The following is a 26,205-nucleotide window of genomic DNA, read 5'->3' as shown; positions in this document are numbered from 1 at the left end:
TTTCATAGATATGTGTGTGGGTGTACTATGCTATCTCCATCACTAATAACTAACATTAACCATTTCAGGGCCAGATACATAGTAAGTACTCAATACCGTTTTTTAAAATAAATAAATCAATAATTGTTTAATTAAACACAATTAATAGGTTTCAGCAACTGTTTGGATGTGGGGAGCTAGAAACAAGAGTCAAAACTGCATGTGAGCTGTTCAGCTTTGATGATTAGGAAGAATTGTGCTGTTAATATCAATAACAAAGAATTGGATAAAACCTGGTTTTAATAAAGAGCTTTGTGAATTTTGTTTTTGAAAAATTCTAATAGACAATCAGAAGTATGGAACTGGCCTCAGAAGAGATGTCAGGGCTTACAGATAAATTTGAAAGTCATCTTCATAGATGGGATTTATAGAGGAATCATCATGTAGCAGCCTGTTTTTTCCATATATTGCTGCAACAGGGTTTTCTCTTATCCTACATGCTCTTTTAGTACTTTACTACTTCCATATCAAGAGATGGAGACTATGTCCTCTCCCCTTGAACCTGGGTAGGCCTTTGTGTTTGCCTTGATCAACAGTGTATAGAAGAAATGGCCTTGTTCTGGTAGCTTTCTGCCTTGTTCTAGTAGATTCTTTGCTCCGAGAACACAGCCACCATGTTGTGATGAAGCCCAAGCGGCCTTTGGTAAGCTTATGTGAAGAGGAACAGAGGCCCCTGGCCCACAGCCCTTGAGCCCCAGCCAACAGCTAATACCAAGTTGCCAGCCACATGAGTGAGCCATCTTCAATGTGGAGCTTTCAGCCCCTACTGGAGCTGCTCCAGCTGATGTGGAATAGAGCTGAGGCATGTCACATCTACCAAGCTTTGTCTGAATTGAAGTTGTGTGAGCATCATAAACAATTTTTATTATTTTAGAGTATTAAGTTCTAGGGGTAATTTGTTATATAGCAAGAGATCATTGACATATATGGGTGGAAAGGATCATGAAATTTGTGTCTGAGAGGCCTGAATTCAAATGCCTGGTTCTGCTATTACCAGGATTGTGGCTTTAGGCATCCTATTTATACTGTCAGAACCTCACTTTTCTCAGGCATAAAATGGAGCTAGCAATGCTTATTGCAATAAGGCTGTTATGATAAATAAAAGAAATGTTATACATTAAATGCCTAGTGGTGTGTTTAATCTATCTGGTGATTAACAACGAGTGCTATTTCAAGAAAGTTAAAGTTTTGTGAGCTCTCAAGAGAGAATATTCATGGAGTAGAACCGGTCACTTGGGGATGGATAGGGAACAAAGAGTAAAAATGAGAGTTGATGAGGGATTAGTCAGAAAAGGAGGAGGAATTAAGACTGTGTAAGATTGATTATTTCACTCAATTTTTCTTCAGAAAATCTGAAAGTCCTTAATTGAAATTTTTTTTGATAAAATTTGAGTGAAATAAGGGACAGACAGATAATGAAGATAAAGGAACCACAAAGGCATTGATTCCTGCAGTGGAGAGGTGATGAGTGACACACAACAGAACAGTGTCGACAGAGCAGAGGGCTGGGAGCCTGAATACTAAGGGGTAAAAAGAGAGGGAATAGTGAGAAGAAGCAAACAGTTGGCATCTCTGTATGTCTTAATTTCTAAGCATGTATGTTATTCTAAGGTATGTGAGAATATCAAAATATGAAAAAGGTGATTTCCACCTTTTTCATATTTTGATATTCTCACATACCTTTAGAATAACATATCATCATTCTCAGTAAACTATCGCAAGGACAAAAAACCAAACACCGCATGTTCTCACTCATAGATGGGAATTGAACAATGAGAACACAAGGATACAGGAAGGGGAACATCACACTCTGGGGACTATTGTGGGGTGGGGGGAGGGGGGAGGGATAGCATTAGGAGATATACCTAATGCTAAATGGCGAGTTAATGGGTGCAGCACACCAGCATGGCACATGTACACATATATAACTAACTTGCACATTGTGCACATGTACCCTAAAACTTAAAGTACAATAATAATAATAAAAAAAAATGAAAAAGGTGTGTATCACCCACCAAAATTTCTATTTCTCCAGTATAGTAGTCCTTCTCTTTTCTCTAGAAATTTATCCAGGTGCAGCTTCTAACTCATCATCCACAGTCTTCTGGTTCTCCCTAGAGGATTATTTATTATGTTTATTACTGCCTCTGTGGGTTATTTTTTCTTATGTGTTTTGTATTTACATTTAAATTATCATTTTCCAAAATGTTGCATCTAATTATTTGCCATAGTTGTACATGTTTGTTATACTCTGATTTCAAAATGGAAAGCAAAGTGTACAGATAAAGAACATAATGACCAGGGGATCAATATCTAGAAATAGGAGAAGAGATGCAAATGAAAGCATACCATTAAAAACTACAGGTTTCCCACCTTCACTTGATTATTTGATACTTTCAGTGTGCAATTAACTAGTCAGAAGATATCCACTATTGTAATCTCAGTTTTTGAGTTGAAGACATTACACATTATTTCACAAATAGGGAAATGGATACTCAGAAAAGATACCTGGGTGAAGTTGCAGTTACTCACTTTCTTACAATGGTTCAGTGAAATTGACACAAACATGTGATCATAGTAAATCCATGGTGAAAACCTAGTTTCCAAATAGACTGTTCTTGTTTTACTTTTTTGAAGACTAAATTTTCTGAGATGAGATGCAAAGTCATTCACATAAAAGGTTTTTAATATTCATTCTCAAACATTTATTTAGCTCCCACCATGTACAAGACACTGCATTAGGTGGGCCTTCTAAAACATACTACGTGAGGATATGAAAGATAATTTGTGGTTTAAAAAGCCAAATTATGAAAATGTAATATTTATTAGGCACTTGTAAGATAAAAGGCACTTGCTAGAGCACCTCCTCTGCAAGCTTTATACCTTCGTAAAATTTCTGGTTTGCTCAGGAGATATGAGCATGATGCTAATGAGAGCCGGGTCAGGAGTTTTAATTCTTGACAGCTTTGTACCAGGAATGTTAATTCTGACCAACCATGTCTAGGTTGTTGTAGTTGTAGTTAGTTCTGCAACTGAGGGAAGTGTGGCTGGTAGAGCTGATGGTGACTGAGCAGTCATATAGGGCCAGTAAGTGGATACATGAGGCAGGAAATGGAGCTATCCATGGTATGTTCCAGAGTTCTCCCCCACCGCAGGAAACAGCAGTCGGCAAGGGGGATTGGGACATGAGATATAGGATACAGGGCTGAAATTGAAGCAGGATTCACTTGGGAAGCATAACACTTCTTCCCCATATCTATTTCTTTCCATGTGTGTGGAGTTCAACTAGCACAGCAACCCTGGCCTCTCTCAACTCTTTCACTCCCTCTGCCCCAGGAGAGGTTTCTTGTCTGCCTAGTGAATTTGGGAAAAGATGGACTGAGTTTGCTGGCCTCCTCCTTTTTCTTTCTGGGAGCTAGCTGCCTGCAGGGCACATGCCCACACTGTTTGTGACTGGGTGAATTTGTCTGCCTGATCTTAGTGTTCATAAATAGGAAGACCATTTGCCTACAGATACAAGCTACATCCTCCAACTTAGATGTTATCAGTAATAGAGGTGATATTTTGGCCCTGGATATTCTTTGGCCTTATTTCTCAGCTTAAGAACTTGGGTTGGTTATTTATTGGGTTCCCTTTTTAAGACTCCTAAGGGATACACAGGGAGAACACTCTGGTTGCTGAAACTCCTGGGGTAAGTGGGTGTGTACTGACTTTTTTCTTTCTGGTGCTCTCATAGTATCTTGTGGCATACCTTAAGTATCCATATTGCTGTTGTTTACAAAGCAGAGACTAACACATGCTTCATCTCTATGGCTCCACTGTCCAGCAAACATCCCAGTAAATGTAAATATGCAACAAAGATCCCCAGTAACCCTGTCTCTACTAAAAATACAAAATTAGCTGGGCGTGGTGGCTCATGCCTGTAATCCCAGCTACTTGGGAAGCTGAGGCAGGAGAATCGCTTGAACCTGGGAGGCGGAGGTTGTGGTGAGCTGAGATCGCGCCATTGCACTCCAGCCTGGGCAACAAGAGCAAAAGTCTGTCTCAAAAAAAGAAAGAAAGAAAGAAAGAAAGAAAGAAATCCCAGTATGGCAACCAAGATTCCAAGCTGGGAGGCCCAAATCAAAGTAAAGGGCACAGAAATAATCAAATGCGGGAGATCATAGGAGAGGGACTGCATTTCTGAGCACCACACCTAAACATTCAGAAGCACTAATTGTCAGAACCAGCTCAGCAAAGCTGACATTCTGCACAAGATTCAGGAAGCCGAATGGTTCAGCTCACTAAGGCAGAATTGCTCTGATATTGCTTGGGCAGAATGTGACTGCTCTTCAAACTGAAAAGGTCTGGAAACATTTTCGGGTGACCCCAAAATAAAAGTTCCGAATCCTGGGAATTCTTATGTCCCCAAACTACATGTAAAATTTCAGTCATCTGTTAAGAAACATGTGTGTTTGAGCAAGTAAAGGGTGGTGCATCTTCCAAACATTGCTCAAGACAACTATTAGGGTTTGTGGCTTAATTTTATTAAGATGTCAGCAACGGTGTAGAAACACAGAACCGAGTTTGGCCCTCTTAGTTCATCACTGAAGGAGTAAATATTTTTGTCTTCTTTCATCCTCACTCTGCTCCCTCCCTTTTCAACTGGATTGATGTGGATTATCAATAAACTTGCCCTCCGTTTTTGAGAAAACGACATCTGAGTGAGGTGGGTCTTAAGAAGCCCTCATGAAAGTCAAGATGTTTTGAATGGTGTCTGAGCTCCCAGCCAGCCTCCTGAAATCATATTATCTGAAGTCCCTTGGAGTTTCTTTCCTGAGGACAACAACAACAGTCTATTTATTGGTTTCAGTTGCTATGAAGTGACCATCCTGCAGAAGTGAGGCTGTTGCCCTTAGCTACACATTTCTTTGTGGGAATAATTTTGAATCACACAGTACCAAATCAGCAGCTGGGCAAGGCACAGACCCTGATGAAATATTTTCCTAGTGTTAGCCTCCTTTTATAAGACAGGTTGTGGCTAATTCAGCTTAGAAGTGATGCATGTCACTTTTCAATCAAAGAAAAGGGCTGACTTTATTTTAACACTATCCTCTTCCCTCTCTAGTAGGGATTTGCTTATTTTTATTCTGCCTTCCTGAGGTGTGTTAGTTAAAATACTAATCCAAATCTCCAGAATAATTTTTTTCCTGATCATACCCACCTTACATGGTTATTGAAAGGATTATAGGGGATAATGTACAGAGCACACTTAAGCAATGATAGGCAGTGCAATTATAAGTGTGGTTGTTGTTATTCTTATCCCAGAGAAGAGAAAGCTCGAGGGGGCTGGTTTCTGTTTTCAAATCATGAGTGTTTTTGTTTTATCCCCTCTCCTCTGATCTCACCCCATCCCATCCCATCTCATTCCATTGGTTCCATAGATATTTAATATCCGGACTAAGTGTTGAGTACATTTCTATTTTGAATTTCATTTGCTATCTTCTAGTACTGTTAACTGTATGATCTCTCTTTTGTTTGGCATTTCACCTTCCATTTTGAGAGTAATCTGCAAGTTTTGATATTTACTTTCAACATAGATGCTCTCAATGTAATCAACTTTCCATTATACACCAACAAGATGCTTGGGGTGGGGGGGGGATGTCTTTATGTATCCTGTACTCTGAATCCATTTGCAGTCTTTTGTCTCTTTTTCTTAAAGCAGTTTCCAAATGCATTCTATGTCTGCTGATGTTTGAAAAGGCTGTAAAATTAAAGCTAGGCAATTATGAATACTATGAAAAAGGTTTTGACAACTTTTGGTGGCATTTAATTCAAGTTAAACTTCTCTCATTCAAAATAATAAGCATAATGTTACTTATTATGTAAATGAGGTGGCAAAGGCAGATGTTTTTCTTCCTGGTGCATTCACTGGGGATTAATACATACAAAAGCTGAGAAGGAGGGGCTGGTGTGCAACCTGGGAACTCGAATAAGGGTTGAGCAAGAGGAAAGATGATTACTCTTGAGCTGTGCTGTTCAATAGTGGAGCCGATAACCACATAAGGCTATTTAAATTTAAATCAATTAAAATGAAATAAAAGTAAAATTCAGTTTCTCAGTCATATTAGCCAATTCATTTGTTCAATAGCCACATGTGGCTGGTGGCTACTTATTGAAGAGCACAGATAAAGACCATTTCTATCATTGTAGAAAGTTCTACTGGACAGTGGTGCTAAACCTAGAAGGGTTAAAACAAAGGAAAGGATGCTTGTAGATTCCTCTACAATTGGAACTTTACGCATAAGAGTTCCACAAGGTTCTCAGAATGGAAGTACATCCACGAAGAGCCAAGAGATGTAACAGTTAGGATTAAGTGGCTGGTATATCTTTTTGTATATCACAGGGATACACTATAGCTGTGCTTCTCAAACTTTAAATGTGCATACATATCACATGGGGATCCTAAGGTGCAGACACTGATTCAGTAGGTCTGGGGTGGGGCCTGAGAGTCAGCATTCATAAACAGCTCCTAGGTGATACTGATGAGCACCCAGGTGATGATCTGTGAATTGCACTTTGGGTAGCAAGGTGCTAAAGCCCTTAATAGCAGAGACTTGATTTACAGCAACATCCCTGAAGGTGGTTAACCAATCTGACACAGGAATCTTTAATTACTGCAGGCCGGTGCCAGGGTACATCTCATAGCCACTTAAAATGGAATCATTTCACATCGAAGTCCTGCTGGAGATAGCAGAAGCTGCTGTCATGTTACCAAGAAGGAAAAATGGCTCATTGGAAAATACTGAATACACTAATTTGAATCTATGATAATTGGGATAGTACTCTACCTTTCTAGTCCTCCATTTTTGCAGATTAAGAACTTTTTTTTTTAAACTAGCATAGAAGAAACTGCTGCTCCATGGAAACACTGATTTGCATACATAAAAATTCAGTCTATAGACATCCTTCTCAACCTTGTCTGCACAATTGGAATCACCTGGGGGAACTTTTAAACATTAACATGTTAGATTTCACCCTCAGACATTTTAATTTAATTGATTGTGGGGGAGGAAATCGTGTTTTTTGAACACTCCCCAGGTGATTCTCACATGCAGTAGCAGAGAATCTTTGATCATAGCAGTGGATCTCGAACTTGAGTATGCATCAAAATCATGCCTTGTGAAAACATGGATTGCTGGATCTCACCTCTAGAGTTTCTGATTTGGTAGGTCTAGGATGGACACTAGAGTGTGCATTTCCAACAAATTCCCAGGTGCTACTGCTGCTGGTTTGGGAATCACACTTGGAGAATCACTCACAGACTTACAGCACTGTTTCTCAATCTTGGCTACATGTTGTAATCACCTGGTGAGGTTTAAAAACTACTTGTGCTTAGATCCCACCCCAAATATTCTGATATTCTGATTTAATTTTTCTGGGGCCTAGTAGTCTGGGCATTGAAGATTTTAAAAAGTTTCCCATGATTAAAACTTGAGAAACATTAATGGTAATAAAGCAAACCTATTAGGTCTGGGGACTAGAAGCACTGGCTTTACCTGGATGTTAGAAATTTAGACTCTCACACCCAAACCCAGACCTGCTGAATCATAACCTGCATTTTGACAACATTTTCCTGGTGACTTCATATACATTAAAGGTGAGAAGTACTACACTAGATAGCCTTTTAAAGTAACAATTTGTTGATCTGTGTGATTTAAAGAAATTCTTGTAATAATTTTTTATAGTCCCTAAAAATATTGGGGCACATAATTTGGTCCAAACTCACTCCAAATTATTGTAGCTTTATTAGATTGCCACTGCACAGACAAGCACTTGTCAGCTTCTGTTTGCCTTGCAACCGAAGACGTTAGTTATCCCAGCAGAAAGAAACTGTGGACTTTCAAGTCTCAAGTAGAAAGAAAGTCAAGAATAACCAAGTTTTTAAGAAACTAGTTCCACATATTTTCATCAAGTTTATTATTCAAGACAAAGTGCTTTTTAGGTTAATGCCTTTTGATTTTAGAAAACTGTATGCTTTTATTACCAGAGATACAATATAGATAAATTCTTTTTTTGGAGATGAAGTCTCGCTCTTGTTCCGCAGGATGGAGTGCAATGGCGTGATCTTGGCTCACTGCAACCTCCGCCTCCCAGGTCCAAGCGATTCTCCTGCCGGGGCGCCCGGAAGCAGCTGGGATTGCAGGCACCTGCTAACCATGCCTGGCTAAGTTTTGCATTTTTTTAGTTGAGACGGGGATTCACCACGTTGGCTAGGCTGGTCTAGAACTCCTGACCTCAGGTGATTCACCTGCCTCGGCCTCCCAAAGTGCTGGGATTACAGGCATGAGCCACCGTGCCCGGCTGATAAATTCTTAATTTATGAAACTTTTCATTATGCATCACTAAGATCCTGGAGGATGAGAGGTGGTGGGGAATATAATGTCTTAAAAAAAAAGATGCTAAATTGTGTTTTCCTAGTGAGCCTTTCTTGGTAGTATTTTAGGGAAATAATGAGTGCCCATAGACGATTATAATGTAGAAAGACCAACCATGTGATGTGCCAGAGCACTGGCTCTTAAACTTAAATGTGGTAGGAATCACTTGTTAGATGTAGATTCTGATTCAGTAGGTCTAGGGTAGGGCCCAAGACTTTGCATTTCTAACAAACTCCCAGATGTTGGGAAGCTTCTGGTTCATGGATCATACTCAGTAGCAAGGAGTTAAGAGTGACTACTCTCCCAGGACACCTTTTTGTAAACTCCCATTTCAGTGACTCGAAAAATCAAGAGGTCTGGTATAAATAGGAAGAAGGGTAATGTTGTTGAAAGTGCTGATTTACTAATTTAAATCATTTGGGAAGAGAACGTCAAAGGTCAAAATTATTCATAGACCTATCATTAATGGAAAGTTAATTGAGAAATGAAGAGTCATTTAAGGCAACTGCAAAATAGTAACACAAATACCTCAGATGACTAGTAGGGCAAAATTTTCAAAATGTTGCAAGCTGTCTTCATGCTTGAAGTAGCAATTTACATGCATAATTAGGTGCAATCAACAGTTTTGAAATGTAATATATTTTCCGAGTCCATATTTACTTGTGACAGATGCTTTAAAAAAACTGTCCCCCAAAAATAGAGGGGCAGAAGAAAGGAGAAATATTTGCATTTAACAATAAGAATCTTTAAAAGGACATGTCTAAATTTAGAACAAATATAATTGAAGTATTGTATCTTTATTTTGATTTAATCTTCATTTAAGCCTTGAAAGAAGTTCACAAACGTATTTTGGAAGTAGCAAGCATGGAAGAATAATAACTTACCAGTCAGCTATTCCTGCTGCTGTCTGAACTGACATGTGATTTTTATTGCTACACTGTAGGAAAAAAAAAAAAAAAAAAAAAAAAAAAAACCTGACAAATTCAAACCTTTATTGCACAAAATATTATTGACTTTCTTCCTGTCTTCAGAAGGGGCTTCATTCTCTAAAAATACCAAATATCTTTTAGGAAATTTAAATAAAGGTAATTTAAACTGGTAGCTTCTTTTTTGTAAATCAAGGTCTTCAGATGAACACTCAGTGTGAACTTATATCATCTTACTGTTCTCAGTATAACAATGTTAGGTGCTTGCTATGCAAAAAGACACTCTGCTAAGCACATTACACATATAGTCTAATTTACCATTATAAACGTTCTATAATGATTCTTGGTTTATTACCAGGTACCGGGGAGGAGCTCACTCTATTTTCAACAATTCCCAATTTAGAAAACGAACTTGAAATGTGATTTTTAGAAAATCTGAAGAAAAAGAGAATGGGTAATTTGGTCCCTAAACTTTTTCTTCTTTTTCAAAACCTTGTTCACATTGCATTACCCAGATTGGTTGTCTACACTGATGAAAGTGGCAATTAATTTCTGTCACACATGCAGAGTCAGATTAAAAGACAGCACTGAGGAATACAACCTAATGATGTGTTCTTGTGTAACCGCATCTATGGGACAGTGTGTCTTGATATGTAAAAGTTGTGTTTAAGTTAATGCAAAGCATTCATGGGATGAGCAATGCAATTTTCCAGTTTCATCAAGCAAGTGTGATCTGTGATATATGCTAGGGGAAAAAAGCCATCCTCTGCTAAGAAACGCATGAATAGTTCATTAATCTGCTGATCCATTTGGGAGCATTATGGAATTCAAAGCCCAGAACAATGGGCTCTATTTAATATCGAACAGGTTCTTGATAACCCGCCATTTCTCTCCAGAGCTGCTTGAAGATCCCTCCTGGACGTGCAGAGTTGCAGTGGCAGTTCCCATGAAGTTGTAAGCTACTACCCAGGATCAAGTGGTGTTAAATCGAGAAGTCATCCTGTTCACCTGACTAGTGGTGAACCCTGATTTAAGAATTTCCAAGTCTACCCTCGCCATCTCTATTTAAATTTATAGACGCAACGCACTGCCTGCCCTGGGGTCACTACCGAAGCCTCCTGGTGGAGCCCTGCCCTGCTGAGGACGCTCTTCCAACACAGAACTCACCACCAAAAAGAGACGGCGCCCAGCTGGCGCCCGCCCCGGGCACATTGCAGTAAATGCCTGGCAGCGACTTCTCGCTTCTCCTTCCTCCTACCCCATCGACCCTCTGCTGCCGACCTTTACGCCAAACTCCGGCGCGCCGCGAGACTCGCGTCCTCGCTGTCCCCGAGGGGCCCCACCCCTTCCCGGTTCTAACCTGCGACCTGGCCAGAGGCAAGGGTAGGTCGACTTCCTGCCCGGAATTTGCCGTTGGTTTCTCCTTCTCTACTCCAGTTCTCTAGTGCAGGGCTGTGAGGCGCGGAGCCGCCAGCGGCGGAACAGACCCTGGAGCGGAGCTCTGGGATACACACACGCGCAGCCCGGAGGGACTGACCCCGGAGGCGCGCTCGGCCGGGAGAGGGAGGGGACCAGGGCCAGCGCGGAGGCGGGGGTCACCTGGGGTTGGGGGTGGGCGCACCAGCCCTCCGCACGCTCCTCTCTTTCTAGTCCTCGCCGCCACCACCTCGCACAGGTCGGAGATCCCTCCTTTCCTTGGCTCCTTTGCGTTGGGGAGGGGGTAAGGCTGAGGGTCGGCGCTTGGTCAGCGGGCGGGAAGGTAGATTTCACTTGCACCTGACAGTCCCTATTCTTTCCAGTTTCGCCGGGCAAAGCCCGGCGACCAGGTTGGTTCTTCCAGCAACTTTGTTCAGAAGGTTGGTAGGGAGGAGAAACGCCAAGGGGCCCCAAGAGACGCTGGAAAGCGGCTAGGAGCGTGGGCCGGGCTGGAGAGCAAGTCCCCAAGCGGCCCTGAGGCTGGGAGCGCGGCTGGGAGGCGCCGCCGCCGCCGCCGCCGGGATGCGCTCTGCTTAGCGGGACTGCCGGGGGCGCCTGAAGGCCAGCGCTCCAAGGACACGCGGCCACCCGCTCCTCGCGCTCCCCGGCCCAGACGCCGCCAGGGCCGGAGCCGAGCAGGCGAGCGGAGCTGCGGGGAGCGCGGGCGAAGGGTGGCAGAAGGGAGGGCGCGCGGGAGGCTGCCCCTCTTCGGCGAGCCATGCGTGCCACGGGCAGCTGAGTAGCTGCCGGGCGCCGCTGCCAAGTCTCCACTCCGCTTTTGTCTTGCCCTCCAGTGAATGGGAAGATGGAGATGGATGTTGAGGGAGTTTCTCCGCGCCCGGAGCCCATCCCCCGCTCCCAGGGGGCTGGCGGAGCCTGCCAGGCGCCGCCACAGCCGCCCCAGCCCCAGCCGCCACCGCAGCAGCTGGCTCAGGATGAACTGCCCGGCGAGAGTGCAGGCGCTGAGGACAGCGACGATCCCGAGACGAGACCCAACGGCGAGAAAGGAGAGAGCAAGGTAGGTCCACAGTGTTGGCGCTGTGATACCTTTTGAACAAAACGAAGGAGTTGCTGTCGTGGCTGTCACTTTAACCCCTCCGCTCCCCAACCCCCTTCCCTGGTTTGTGTGGGGGTGGGGGTGGCAGATGTGAAGAAGGCTTAAGATTTAAGGGAATCCATGGGCGATAGTGACTTTCCGAACTGGAGGGTATGTGCAGAAGTCTGTCCTGGTTTCAGTGTTCAGCGGTGTGTGCAGAGAAAAGTCTTCTGATACATGCGGTGTGATGCTCTGGGCAAGCAAAGCACCTCAGTAGAGCAGTGATGAGACCTTTGCTTGCCCACGCAGTATAACTGAGGCTTATTTGGATGATATAGGTCTAAGAGAAGCATTTCTTTAGGAGCTGACAAGTGGCTTCTGAGACTCCTTGGAAGGTGGTGACATCAACCTAAAGATAACAATGGGAGCAAAGTTTGGCTCATTTGCAGAATGGAGTGCCCTGCTTAACCCCGCTCTAAGCTGGAGGTCCTCCTCCTGACCTGGCATCCTCCTTCTAGGAGGGCAGGGATCAAGTGTCTGGCAGCAGACGAGCCCTACAAATCTTCTGCAGCCCTGCTGTGTCATTGTAGACCAGGGGATAGCTGCTACTTGCTGTGGAAAGAGGAGTTCTTCAGGTAATTGGATTCTAGTAAGAAATGGCTTGAATGTTATTTTCTGGTGCTGATGTCTCTTCCGATGAGAAAATTGTAAAGTAGAGGAAATGGCATAGAAAATACTGCCTTGGTAGTATTAGTGGGGTGTGTTTATTACAGCTTTGTCTCTGAGCAGTCTTCCTTCACACACTCGGAGTTTAGTTTTGTGGAAGCTAATGTTGCTTTGTTTTATCTGTATAAAGTGTACACTGTATATTTGTTAATATATTTTGAAACTGGCTGGCAATATTGGGGAAAAGTTGGCTCAACAAATCAGACTATTGGAACCAAATGAGTCAGTCAATCTATTTTCTCACTTTTGCTCACTTAAGGAAGAGTGCAGGAAAATGGAGTTAGAAAGGAATTGTGTGTCATGAAGTGCCCCTTAACAGAGGTTGCCTTGGTTTCTGTTAGAGCTTTCCTAAGATACTAGTGGATTAAATAAATACTGGAAACATGTCGGGACCACGTTGAATTGCTGTTCTGTGTTTGGAGACAGGCTCACTTAAGTTCAGATTTGCAAATGTTCAGAATTGTTTTGCATTTTGAAACTGAGCTAAGAATCAAAATTGTTGTTTATCTTCCAAAATCAATATTGTTATTTAAATGACAGTTTACCAAGGAACTAGAATTTGAACACACTCTAGATGCGACCGGGTTGCCTTATAAATGCATACAAGATTTACATTGTGAAAACTATGATGAATTTTAATATTCCGATATCCTCAGCTTTCCAGTCGCTCTTGATTTCATGAATATTTAATTTTGTCATGACTGCATATTTACTACTTTAAAAGACTGTGCTCAGTTTTATGAAATAACCATAACTGAGCATCATATTACCTAATTGAACTTTAAGTGTCTTTTGCAAAATAGGTGTGGAGAATAATTAAAATATACAGCCAGTACTGCCATTTCCATATTGTTGATTCATACGCCCTGAGCATGAGAAATTCCTGCCATCAGCAAAAATCTGTGCTTATTTGTTTCCCTTTGATGCACGATGCAGACTGTCTAATGTTCTACCGGTTGTGAGGAATAAGGAAGGCAATGCACTAGAAATATGACAGCAGGTGAAAAGAGGACTGAAAGCGGGTTGATTACATTTAGTTAATTAGCATGTTCAGATAATTGAGTATTCTGATGATGTGATTTGCTTCATGTTTGTCTGTAATTTCTTGAGGTGGAAACAAAATACTACTTTTTTTCCCTCCAGGTGTTTGTCTTAAAAAATTATGTTGCATCCTTCTCTTAACCTAGAAATCAGCTGTGTTAACCCTTTGCTTGCCTCTGATACTGTCCTACTGGTTCTTTTCAGTCTGAGGAAAACTGGTATAAAGTGAAATGGGGTTTTATCAAGCTATTTGGGGTGAGGTGGAGGAGTTTATCACAGTATGGTTTTCAAACAGTAATGTACAAACATAATGTACCAGATGATTATGTTTTCTTTTCATTCATGAGAGCAATAAAATACAAATTTCAAAAACTGAATTATTTACTTTAACTTTACCTTAAGGGTATTATAAGTAGGACATGAGTAGATATGCCCCTTGAAAATAGAGTATCAGAGACTAATGGCAATTTTTTTTAAGATTCTGCTTTAGGGCCATGATTTATTCTCATATGAATTTATCTCAGTTGTCTTATTGGAAAAGGAATCAGAGCTTAGTGCCAGATCAGCTTGTCTCCTAAATTGCAGGTTCATGGTCATATGTCCTCGGAAAGTCTATGAAATAGGAAGAGAGGTTAGAAAACTGGATCAGTCAAGGGACTTTTTACGCCCAAGTTTCATGATGTGACTGGTGCTTTCTGTCCTAGAATAATGTTTCCTGATTCTTCTCTAGCAAATACTCTTCAAAGAAATATTAAAGCAGCTGCATATTATATTGCTTTGATTCCATGAACTGGGGAGGAAACAGACCTGAAATAGACCATCTATTCTTCCTCTGTGCTTTAAGGCAGGTTTATATTAAACCCTTACAAAAAGCAGCCTCTTCTTTTTGCAATGACATCCAAAGATAATATTGTAATCACCTTTGGTGACCTAGTGAGATATTTCCTTCTTGTCTTAGCAAAGAAGATTGAATGATCATGGTCCTTAAGTAAGAGACCTTCAAATTCTTGAAAGTGCTCTTGATTCTGAATTTGATCATCCTCAGAACTTTCTTAGAAAGTTTTTTGCAGGCTCTAAATATTGCATCCTTTCATTGCTTTTTAAAATTCTTCTGAAATGCTTTGGTTATACCAAATAACTCTTAGATGGGTGTTTCTGAAACTTTCTTTGGAAAAGTTAAAAAATGTTTCTTGTGTCGAGGACCTGCACTCCAGTGTCTTATTCCCTCTATATTATAAAGTTACTTATGCAAATGTGGAAATTCTTCCCATGATCTGATCCTAGATGCTAAAGAAAAATGATCATTTGTTTCCTTCAGGTTCATCTCTTTCATGAATATATGAATGTTGCTTTCTGTCCTCCCTTTTACTTCCTTTCTCCCACCCTACGCCCGCTTCACCTCCCCTCTGCCAATACTATTTACTACAGTGTTTTATATAGAAGGTATGTTTATGGCCCAGATGTGAAGCATTATAACCAAACTCTCTTTTTTGCTCAGCTCTTATTAAATCCTTGGTTTGCAAGGTGTGTTATTCCCATGGCTTTGGATTAGAGGAACTCTGTACTGTTGCTACCAATGACACATCATTGATGAAAATGACTCAATTCTCACTTCAACTGCATTCCATCAGTAATGCTGTTCTAACAGTGATTCTTTAGGAGCATACTGTAGGGACTCTTACAGAGCATGTCATTACATTTTCAAAAGCCTTTTATTTTGGAAATAAATGTACATTTATAGAAGAGATGCAAAGATATATCCTTTGCCCAGTTTCCTGTAATATTAACATCCTACATAATCAAGGTATGTATATTACTATAAAGAAATGAACATTTGTACAAAACTACTAGTTAACTTGTGTAGTAAGATTTTTTTTTGAGTGAATGTGTAACATGTAGTTGCTTTCCATTCTATTCTTTTAGTCTTTAAGGTGGTCTTTATACCTGAAAGGCTCTGTGAGAGGGTATTTAAGAGTCAAATTTAACTTCTGGGTGACTATTTCTCCCTTTTATCTGTTGAGTAGGAGCAGCTTGCAAAGTGCAAAGTTGGAGGTCCCAGAAGTTCTGCATCAACTGCAGTGAGCCCTGGGGGAGTTACAACTTTGGCAAAGCTCTTGAGTGCTGTTAACGTGTGAGGAATAATGGTCTTCCTTTTTTGTTTTAACCTGAAAAACATTCCTGCTCCAGGTAAGATAGGGTTTGTCAGTACACAGAGGACAGCAAAGTCTCAAGTGGCAGGCAGAGGATAAAAGGCAATGGATAAATTCAAGGTAGTTCACTTTGATGCCTAACCCCTTGGGTGATTGTTTCTGGCAAGAAATCTAATGGAAGTCTTTTTGGTTTTACATTGTATATTAGCCAGGTGAACTCTGACTTCTGGCACAGAAGCAGAAATGTGTCCACAATAGGTAGGACGTCAATGTGATTAAAACTGTTGACTGTGAAATTAAAAAGACACCAGTTTGATCCTGGCTTTGTCTTTTATTAGCTCTTGACCTCAGACAAGGTCTTAACCTTTCCAAAGCTTAACCTTTCATCTGTAAAATAGGAATAATTATAAATTATTTTACAATAACCATCTATGGTTATTGTATGGCTCGAACGAGATAAAAGGTATAGAGTTTTTGATTCAGTGCTTCATAGGTAATGGCTGCTCAATAATAGTGAATAAATTTTATGAGTTGGGGCTTCAAGTCTCCCTAATTTTTTTCAGTTTACCAGAGGGTTCTGGGACTGGAAATGACACAGACATACTTTTGTACAGTCAAACCAAGTTGCTGCTCATCCACCTGGTTTTGCCCTGTGGTCCTTAAGATGTTCTCAGGTCTTGGTGGGCAGAAGGTTAGCAAATAGTTATCCTGACTTGTCAATAGTCTGCTCTTTTCTCATCAGGAAAGCCAAGAAAGAGCAGGATGAAAAGTCCCTATATTCTACCCCAGGCCCCAGAAATATGCCTAAGACACTAGGAAAGCAAATGGATTACTCTGCTTTTGCACATTTTATTTATGGCTTTTCCAGAAGATTAGGTGGCAAATCTTAAGACTTAACAAATGATTGAGTTAAAAAATTGTGTCTATTAGGACTCTTTGGTTGCAGGAAATAGAAACTGACTTTAATCTGAGCAAAATATTGTAAAATTTTAAGGTAATTACAAAATCAAAGGGAAAATGACAAAACTAGTTTTGGGGAAATGCTGACACAAGAGTTGCTCAGATTTAAGTAGTAGAAAGTAGTGAAAGGTTTCTTAAGGGCGCTGACATAAGAAAAATAAATCCTAGCCATTTTTCGCCTTTATGCCACTCTGCTCAAGACCTGGATTTTATGGGAAGGTTATCTAACTGGCCTCTCTTGGGTCAGATAGCTGCTTCTTGGCCAGGGTAAGGTGGGAATCCTCAATGCAGGTTCCTTCAAATTGTTTCTTTTGGATGGGGTTTAATTCTTGGAAAAAAAATCATGGTGCTGTTACAGACCAAAGAAAATGGATATTAGTTGCCAAAACAACCATTATCACCCCTTTCCTAGATAGAGAGAGGCAGAGAGAAAGAATGAGAAAGAGAATGAGAAAAAATGAGAGGGAGAAACAGATATATTTAGACAAGAATCTGGAACATTTTGTAGCATTGTACTCCTACCATTTTAAAAGGAAGAATACAGAAGAAAGTATGGAATCTATCACGTACTTATGTGCAGGAAGAAGGGCAGAGAACTTGATCCTTATTTATTTATTTATTTATTTATTTATTTATTTAGACAGAGTCTTGCTCTGTCACCCAGGCTGGAGTGCAGTGGCGTGATCTCGGCTCACTGCAACCTCTGCCTCCCGGGTTCAAGCAATTCTCCTGCGACAGCTTTTGAGTAGTTGGGATTACAGGTGCGCGCCACCACCCCTGGCTAATTTTTGTATTTTTAGTAGAGATGGGGTTTCACCATGTTGGTCAGGCTGGTCTCAAACTCCTGACCTCGTGATCTGCCCGCCTCGGCCTCCTAAAGTGTTGGGGTTACAGGCATGAACCACTGCACCTGGCCGATCCTTATTTTTATATGCAAAAGGAGACTCCTAGAATTAGGAAACTGGACTGGAATGTGTATCCCACTGGGTCTCGTCTACCTAATCTCCTTTCTTTATTTTTAAATAGGAGAAAATGGAGGTCCCATAAGTGATTTGCCCAAAGGCAGAGCTGGCACTTGAATACTTTTTAACCTGGAACATGCATCCAGGTGACATAAGTCAAAGTCTCTCCTCTTCTTAGGAAACTCTAATCTTCTCTGAGTTTTTCTATGGTTACATGAAACACTGGGAGTCTGCTTTAGAATTTCAGAATTCTTAGTTTCTCAACTTATAAAATGAGATCAGCAGCACACATCTCCTGAACAGATAATCTGACAATGGGTGCAATTGGGCCCTGATGTTTTAAAATACAGACCTTTCATGGTACTCGTGTCCTTTAGAATAAAATATATTAATAATTTTTGTTGGCCTGTAAATTAAAGCAAGTTGATTTATTGCTCAAATTTCTAAAGCTTTTTCTTTGACCTTTGAATTTACATGTCAAAATGTTTCTGTCCTCACATTTGACCCTGTACCATACTGAGGAAGTCCTGTAGGTGGTGGAATCCTGGACAGTGTTAGTTTCTCATTTTTGGGTGGCAAGTGTGGGGAGTAAGTTGTTCATTCCTGGGCACACATTCTTCTGGCACCATGCCTGGCACATAGGTGCTCAATAAATAGTGGTTATGTTGAATTCTGCATTGATGCATTCAGTCAACATGTATTAGCTGGAATTGCAAAGTTAAAGAAGTTAAAACTCCTCCACAGTTCAGTGGAGGAGACACACGTATACACAGATCATCATGCTATAAGACGGTGAGGGCCATGAAAGAGATGAGAATGAGAGGTATTGCAGAGAGGGGCTCAGCTGCCCTCCCTGAATGGAGGCTGCATGGAAAGGAGCCATTTCACCAGGTTTAAGAGGAGTAGGAAATGCAGAGCAAGAGCTTTCCAGATAGAGGGAATGGGTCAATATTTGGAATGGCTGAGACAGATTCAGAAGTTTGTCATAGAATTGAGTAGAGGTAATAGCTGGAGGTTTATTTATCATGAAGGCCTTGTAATGCCATGCCAGGAAGTTTGGACTTTATCTTATAAATAGGTTGAGAGTAAAACTTTGAGACTGTCATAGCAGTCTAACACTGTCCAGCAGGGGTTTCCAGACTTGGGAATTCCCTACATCGTAAATGTAAAAGAAAATCTAGATACAAAAATAGAATTAACTCCTGTTTATCGTATGACAAGAGAAGATATTACATCATTTCATAAATGAAGTGCATTTAAGCACCAAAAATGATAAATAAAATTTATGTCAGGATAGAGTAGCCTTTCTTGAGAAAGAATAGGTAGCAGCCTTAACTCAACCCTCTCCCAGCCCATCTCTCTCACATGCATCCTGTCTTATCCCATCATAGCCCATCACACCCCACTGTCCTCATTGTCCTCACTTCTCTGTAGACCTCTATGTACTTCCTTATGGATAGGGGGTTGGGAACTGCTGGGGGCACCCGTGTCAAGCCTGAGATTGGGCTGAGGCATTTTTGCTGAGTTTATCTTCTTTTTCTCATGGGCACAACCATGGCAGAGTTACTGTCAGTGGTAAGAGGGATTCATGTTCTTAGACTAGCCTATTGTTTTTACCTCTAAAAAGTAATTAAAAATAAGACATTCCTGAGCTCACTCAAAAACATAACTGGAGGCAGCAGGAGGAGTAGTGATTCTCGTAGCATATTCTTAAAAATTGAGGCCATTTAACATGTTTTGTAAGATAAAGTATTGACTTGTCTAACAAGCATTCCAATGAATAGCCAAACGAAATGAGACTGTGGGACACATAGAGACACTGCTCAGTGAGTGGCTCCTTTATTTCCTGAGATGCTTCCTAAATAATCAAAGGCACAGGTCAGAATTCATTTGCAAAAACTAATGGCTGGCTCTGTGCTGTCCATCAGTCCCATGCTTCCTCCTGCATGCTTTTCCCAGACTTGCATCCGCCTCCCCACGTTAGACCCTCTTGTTCTGTACAATGTTTTATTTTTATTTCTATTTTTTATTATACTTTAAGAACCAGCAATCCCATTACTGGGGATATAACCAAAAGATTATAAATCATTCTACTATAAAGACATATGTACATGTATGTTTATTACGGCACTATTCACAATAGCAAAGACTTGGAACCAACCCAAATGCCCATCAATGATAGACTGGATAAAGAAAATGTTGCACATATATACCATGGAATAAAATCTGTTTTTTAAGTAAGATTAATTGCCATATAATTTACAGACAGTAAAACTCACCCTTTTTAAATCTGCAGTTTGGGTTTTGACAAATGTGTACACCTGTGTAACCACCACAATTAGGATGTAGGGTGTTTCCATCATCCTCAAAGAGTTCTTTTGCATTCCTTGCTGCATAATTCCCTCACCTTTCCCCAGCCTTTTCCAAAATTTTCTGTAAAGTGAGTCAGATAGTATATAGCCCTTTGTATCCAGTTTCCTTTGCTTAACAAAATTTGTTTGATATCCACCCATTTTGTTGTATGTATCAATAGTTTATTTTTCTTACTCAGTAATATTTCATTGTATGGATGTGTACCACGTGTTGCTTTTCTGTTTACCTGATGTTGTACATTTGGGTTGCTTACAAATTTTTGGCTTTTATGAACAAGGCTGCTATAAGCTTTGTTTTGTGAGTGTGAGGACATTTTCATTTCTCTCGGATGAATTCCTAGGGATGAGATTGTTAGGTCATATAAGTGTGTGTTTAATTTTATAAGAAGTTGCCAATCTATTGTTAAAAGTAGCATTTTAACATTTCTATCAGTTCCAGTCCCTGAGAGTTCCAGTTCCTCCACATCATTGTGAACACTTGGCATGGGCAGTATTTTTAATTTTAGCTATTCAAGTAGATGTACAATGATATCTCATTGTGGCTTTAATTTGTATTTCCCTATTAAATAATGATATTGAGCATCTTTTTATGTGCTTAATTCCTATTTGTATGTTTCTTTGGTAAAAAGTCTGTTCAAATCTTTGCCCCGTCTTAGAAAAAATTGGGTTGTTTATATTCTTTATTGGGACAATCTATTATTTTCACATAGATTTAGGTTTCAGAAACCCTGGTGGAAGTTTGAGGAGATTACGAAGTGAGGGACATTTCGAGCTTTCTTTATTAGGGTTGTTGGTGAACTAGCATTTTTTGGGCATTTATCATGTGCCAGTCACAGAGCAAGGTAGATTCACATCAGGTGGTCTCATCTTATGCTTTACAGTAATCCTGAGAAATACCTATTATTAACCCTGAGGTCACACAGCTAGTATATGTCAGAGAAGGAATTAAATTTAAGTCTTCCTGATATACTCTTTCCACTCCCTCAGGTGTGACTCCAAAGCTTGTTCTCCACAACTGACTGGTTAGTTTCCCAGCCAAATCCCTTGCACTGCTCTGGGTGTTTTAAAAGTAGCCCTCAGGTGAAATAACACTGCTGGCACTGACATGCAAATCAGAACATTGAGCTTAAGGCAAAGAGAATGCTCCCAGTTTTATTTCAGTCCCGAAAAAAAAAATCCTATCCATTTCAGAAGATAGAAAAGTGAGAGTTCTCCAGAGAAGTGGAAGGTCTGAGGTGTTCATTTACATGTCAGCACCCAGGGATGTGCATCTCTCTCAGCTAAATTGCACTGCTGTGTTACCCACGGGCCTAGGTTTGGGGTCATTCTTGGGAATTAGACCCCATTTTAAACCCCAGTTTTGTTTCTACAGGCTGTAAGGACCTTGGGCAAACCATATGAATACTCTGGTCTGGATTTTCTTATCAATAAAGATGATGGATAAGGTCTTCTTACTATACCTGAAGTTATAGGATTGAATTACTAGTAAGTTTACTAACTCATCTTAGTTTAACATTGAAAGTTCTCCATCTCAGGTAAACCAGAAAAGTTAGTCACCCTACTTACAGGATGCATGTAAAACATCTGTGCCTTTATAGGCTCTCAGGATATGAGAGCTGTCATTGTTGAATGTGCTTTGGGGCATTCAGTCTGTGAGTCTGAAAATGACTCATTATATTTCAGAACTAATGAGGCCCTATGAATGATTCCAGGTTCTTCAAATTGACTTTAAAAATAGTTCAAAGCAAGGCTCTGGATTTGAATTGGAGGAACAATATTACCTTTCTGAATAAGTGGCCATAGAACTTTCTGAGGCAGCTCCCCAAAGCCTCTAACCACAATGGAAGTGTGTTTTAGGATGCTAGCTGTGTTTTAGAATGCTAGTCTCCCTGGCTGGAGAAGGGAAAGCTCTTTGAAAGAGTGCTTTCACTGGCAGAACACAAATCAGCTCAATAATTTTTTCTTTAAAGTTGCATGGTTGGTAGAGTTTGTGTCGTTAAGAATCTGACTCAATATTTATCATGGTAACCCTCATTTGGGAAAAAAAAAAACTGCTCTTGTAGGAAAGAATGTGAGACTTGGATGGTATGACATTGAATCCTGGATCTGCCCTTTCTAACTGTGAACTCTTGGACAAGTCAAATTTTCTTTGAGTCTCAGTATCCTTTACTATTCAGGATCCTTTACTGTTCTGTCTAGACCAGAAACTCAAATTCAGTAGTGCATGAGCAAAGCCTATTGTAAATTCTTGCATGAATCTGAATGTATATCTGTCAGTCACTCTGGTTTTGTTGGATAAATGAGTCCTACTTGCATTCATGGTTTTCTGTTATTCTATTTAAGGAATTGAACAAAAGAACATCAGAGTTAAAGGAGCTTGGAGATAGGGTGCACAGGATCATGTGGTCATTCCTGAGAAGGATATCCTCAGATGATACTGCATGGGTTCGTGTGCCCAGGAGGTCCAAGGGGCTGGATTTGAGTGGCAGGACACCACCAGGGGCCTCTTCAACTGACCCTGAAAACTTGCTCTCCTGCCTGTCTTGCTTGCTCTTTGGATGAAAGTAATAATAACCTTTTTAAAAATATATATACTTTGAAGATTTTTGAGCTCACAGTATCCGACCCTAAGCCTTTGCTAAAGCCATTCCCTTTGCTTAGAATGCTCTTCCTTCCCTCTCTTTCACTTTCTTGTCACCCAGTTAATTCCTACTCAGCCTTAAAAATTCAGTTCAGTACCTCAAGGAAGCTTTCCCTGATTTGAACCTTTCCCTGCATACCTCATAAGTCAGGTTCCTCACATAGAGGGGAATAACACACACTGGGGCCTATTGGAGGTTGGAAGGTGGGAGAAGGGAGAGGATCAGGAAAAATAACTAATGGGTACTAGGCTTAATACCTAGGTGGTGCAATAATCTGTACAACAAACCCCCATGATACAAGTTTACCTGCACATGTACCCCTGAACTTAAATTAGAAAAAATAAGTCAAGTCCCTATTGATGGGATATCACACATTCTTAGTTGCGTAATCTGTCTAATGTATGTCATGAGGATAGGGACAGATCTGTATTTTCAGGCAATTTCTCCAATCCTAACGTAGTAGCAATCATATCAGGGTACCCATTTTGATAATCTTTTATCTAAGACTTACTTTCTGGGACAGGATGGTCGATGTTCTTATGCAGCCCACATTTTAGTGGGAGAGAGAGATACTAAACAAGTAAACAACTAAATAAACATCACAGATAATAAACAACTAAAAAAAATACTTGACACCAGTGGCCCCTTAGCTGTAGGCACATATGCAGACCCCCTGTCTAACCATATTTATTCAAGACAGCAAACAAATAACCATAATCCAACCTGTTCTCTGGAATGGCCATGTATCTTAGCGCCTAAGAACCTGGCCTTGTCTACTTCTTTCTACTTTGTTTTCAGGGTTTAAGTTCTGCTCACCATATTGGCATTGAGAAATATGCAGCAAATGCGCCACCAGCTCCCTTCCTGGGTTCAGGTTAGTCATTGCAAACTAATCACAGCACTCTTTGCTATTGAGTTCAGCCTTCCCCTTGGAAGCAGGCATTCCTTAACAATCCATTGGAGGTGGTGTACAAGATGAAACTCTGGTGCTGTCCTTGCTAGGCTTACAGCTTTCTTAGCAATGGCTTCTCCCTTGCTTAGACCAGACACTCAATCTTCAGTGCTCCCCTCCTCAATTTCTAAACCTGAATTATTCAATATAATGGTCAAGTGACACATGTGGCTATTTACATTTAAACATGATTAAAATTTAATTAAAAATTCAGTCACTTATTTGCACAGCTCCATTTCAAATGCTTAAAAGCCGTAAGTCTAATGGCTACCATGTTGCACAATGCAGATATACAGTGTGTCTATTATTGCAGAAAGTTGTATAGGACAGGGATGTTATAGACTATGACTTTACCTCTCCTAGCCTGCCTCAGCTGTTGTTATGAGAAGCTGTGAAACAAATACTTTGACAAGGACGGAAATTTTATAACTTCCCTGGGTTTGCTTTAGGTTCTTGGTGACTTACAAATTGTTTTAGAATTACCAATATTGTTGTGTATAGAGGCAGCTTAGAGCAAGATCTCTTTCAAAAACTTTGGCTAGTGGGGTTACTATTTTTACTTAGGTATTCTCTTGAATCTTGGTATTTACCCTTGACCATTATAGAAAGTAGTCTTTGGTAAAGTGGTTCCAAGAGATGGCTTTTCTATTACTCAAGTTCAAAGCCTTTATTAGTGGGTAGTGGAACCACTGCCTGAAGCACCATTGACATCTCCCCTTAGCCATTTACTAATGATTGTCTTCACACTGTGGGGATTACTATAATGGTACTTATTGTCAGAATACACAGGCAGAGAAATCTTGCCAAGAGCCCAAATCTAATATCATCAAAGAGCCTCCATGCTTGCAACAACAACATAGGGAATAATTTTCAAATTATATAACGGATAAAGAATACTAAGTTACAAAGTTACACTCTTAAGGTGTTTATCCTATTCTCTTCTTACATCTTACTGAATAAAATTTCAAGTACGTTATGATTACTAGTGGTTTTAGGTATAGATAAATAAGAGAAAGAGTATATATGAAAAAAAGTCTGATAATAGATATTACCTTTTTAACCCTTCTTGTATTTCTTCTTTTAAATCCATGAGTGAGAAGAGTAATCGTTTTAAGATTGGAGGAAGGATTGGGGAGTTAGTCCTGAAAGATCCTGATATGAGACTTGCTGTGCCTTTGTCTGGCACATTAACTGTCAGCAGGAAAAGAGATGGGAAAATGCCCCCAGGGTGGATTTGGTGAATTTCCTCCCTGTTAGCTAGGATGAAAATTTGAATGACACCTTGAAGTGATCTAAAACTCTTATTTACACATCCAGTTAGCTGGGGGGGCCCTAGGCATCCCATTCAGGATGTAGCAATACATGGAAGACAGTGAGAGTGGGAGATGTCAGCCTTCTCTCCTCTATTTCAGCAGTGGCAGATAATCTGAACCAAGGAATGAGAATACAGTTGATACAGAGAACAATAATCAAGAAAGAAAAAGATATATAGCTAAGCCAATAAAAATGACATCTTTCTGATATTTTTACATACCATTTAAATAAGTATTAAAACATAGAGATACAGAAAGACTAATATATTTGCCAAAAGTTAGAGATGTAACCAAGGCAACCATAATTGCCCTTTAGTCATTACCTTCTTATTTCTTTATGTTTGAACTAAAGACATGAAGCTAGAGCTCATTCCAGAGTCCTGTGCATCAGGGAGTTCACTTTCACCACTGAGATTTACTAGTGAAAATATGGACTCTAGGTATCTATGATGTCAATAGCTTCAAGCAGCTTGAAACCTAGAAGGGCACATGAATAAGGAGCAAGAATGAGGAAAAATTGCTGTAACTCTTTGCTGTAACTATTGTGTCTTCCCATGCTCACTACTCAGAAATGTGCACTTACTTTCTGTATGTGATTGTAGCAAAAGCACTTAGCTCAGAGTCACGCCAGCTGGGAGTCACAACCTAAATATTGGGTGGTCACGTGTCCATTTGTTCTACTTTCAGTTTCCAGGCAATTTTGGAATTCGAAGAAACCTCCTTGTTTATGGCACCAGTTCCTGAATTCTATAGAGATTCAGTATCTGCAGCAATATCAACATGTCAGATTTTGCTTCTCTGGTTATGTGTCCTTTTAGTGAAGGAAGAAGAGGTAGAGAAAAAAGAAAACCCTTGAGGGACAAGCACTATTGAAGACCTAATATTTCACAGCTGCTGTGATGTTTGAAAATTTATGTGAAGTCTTTATTTTGATGCAACAATTTAATTGTGGCCTAGAGTTGAGATTTGCATCTCTGAGGCTATTCAATGTAGAGTTAAAACGATAAGGTAACACCATACACTTCACTACGTTGTTTAGTATTTTTATTTTTTTCATTTTTCTTTGGTGTCAGTTGTATAACAGCTGTCTGAAAAACTCCAAGTTCTATAAAGGGTTAATTTTGCACTGGGTTAGCAACTAAGGTCTAACCTTCTTCAGGGCTAGACTAAGTGTCTATTTGGTGTCAGGTAGG

General features: G+C 40.3%; 1 protein-coding gene across 1 annotated transcript; it reads right to left on the bottom strand.

Moving 5' to 3' along the window:
* Positions 1 to 10,810: 10,810 nt before the first annotated feature.
* Positions 10,811 to 11,768, bottom strand: LOC129032910 (uncharacterized). Its single transcript, XM_054480850.2, has one exon. The coding sequence runs from the start codon at positions 11,705 to 11,707 to the stop codon at positions 10,811 to 10,813; it is 897 nt and encodes a 298-aa protein (XP_054336825.1). The 5' UTR covers positions 11,708 to 11,768.
* Positions 11,769 to 26,205: the final 14,437 nt, after the last annotated feature.

Source organism: Pongo pygmaeus, chromosome 2, assembly GCF_028885625.2.
Source record: "Pongo pygmaeus isolate AG05252 chromosome 2, NHGRI_mPonPyg2-v2.0_pri, whole genome shotgun sequence".
NCBI classification, from domain to species: domain Eukaryota; kingdom Metazoa; phylum Chordata; class Mammalia; order Primates; family Hominidae; genus Pongo; species Pongo pygmaeus.
This window is presented reverse-complemented; position numbering and strand designations above follow the sequence as displayed.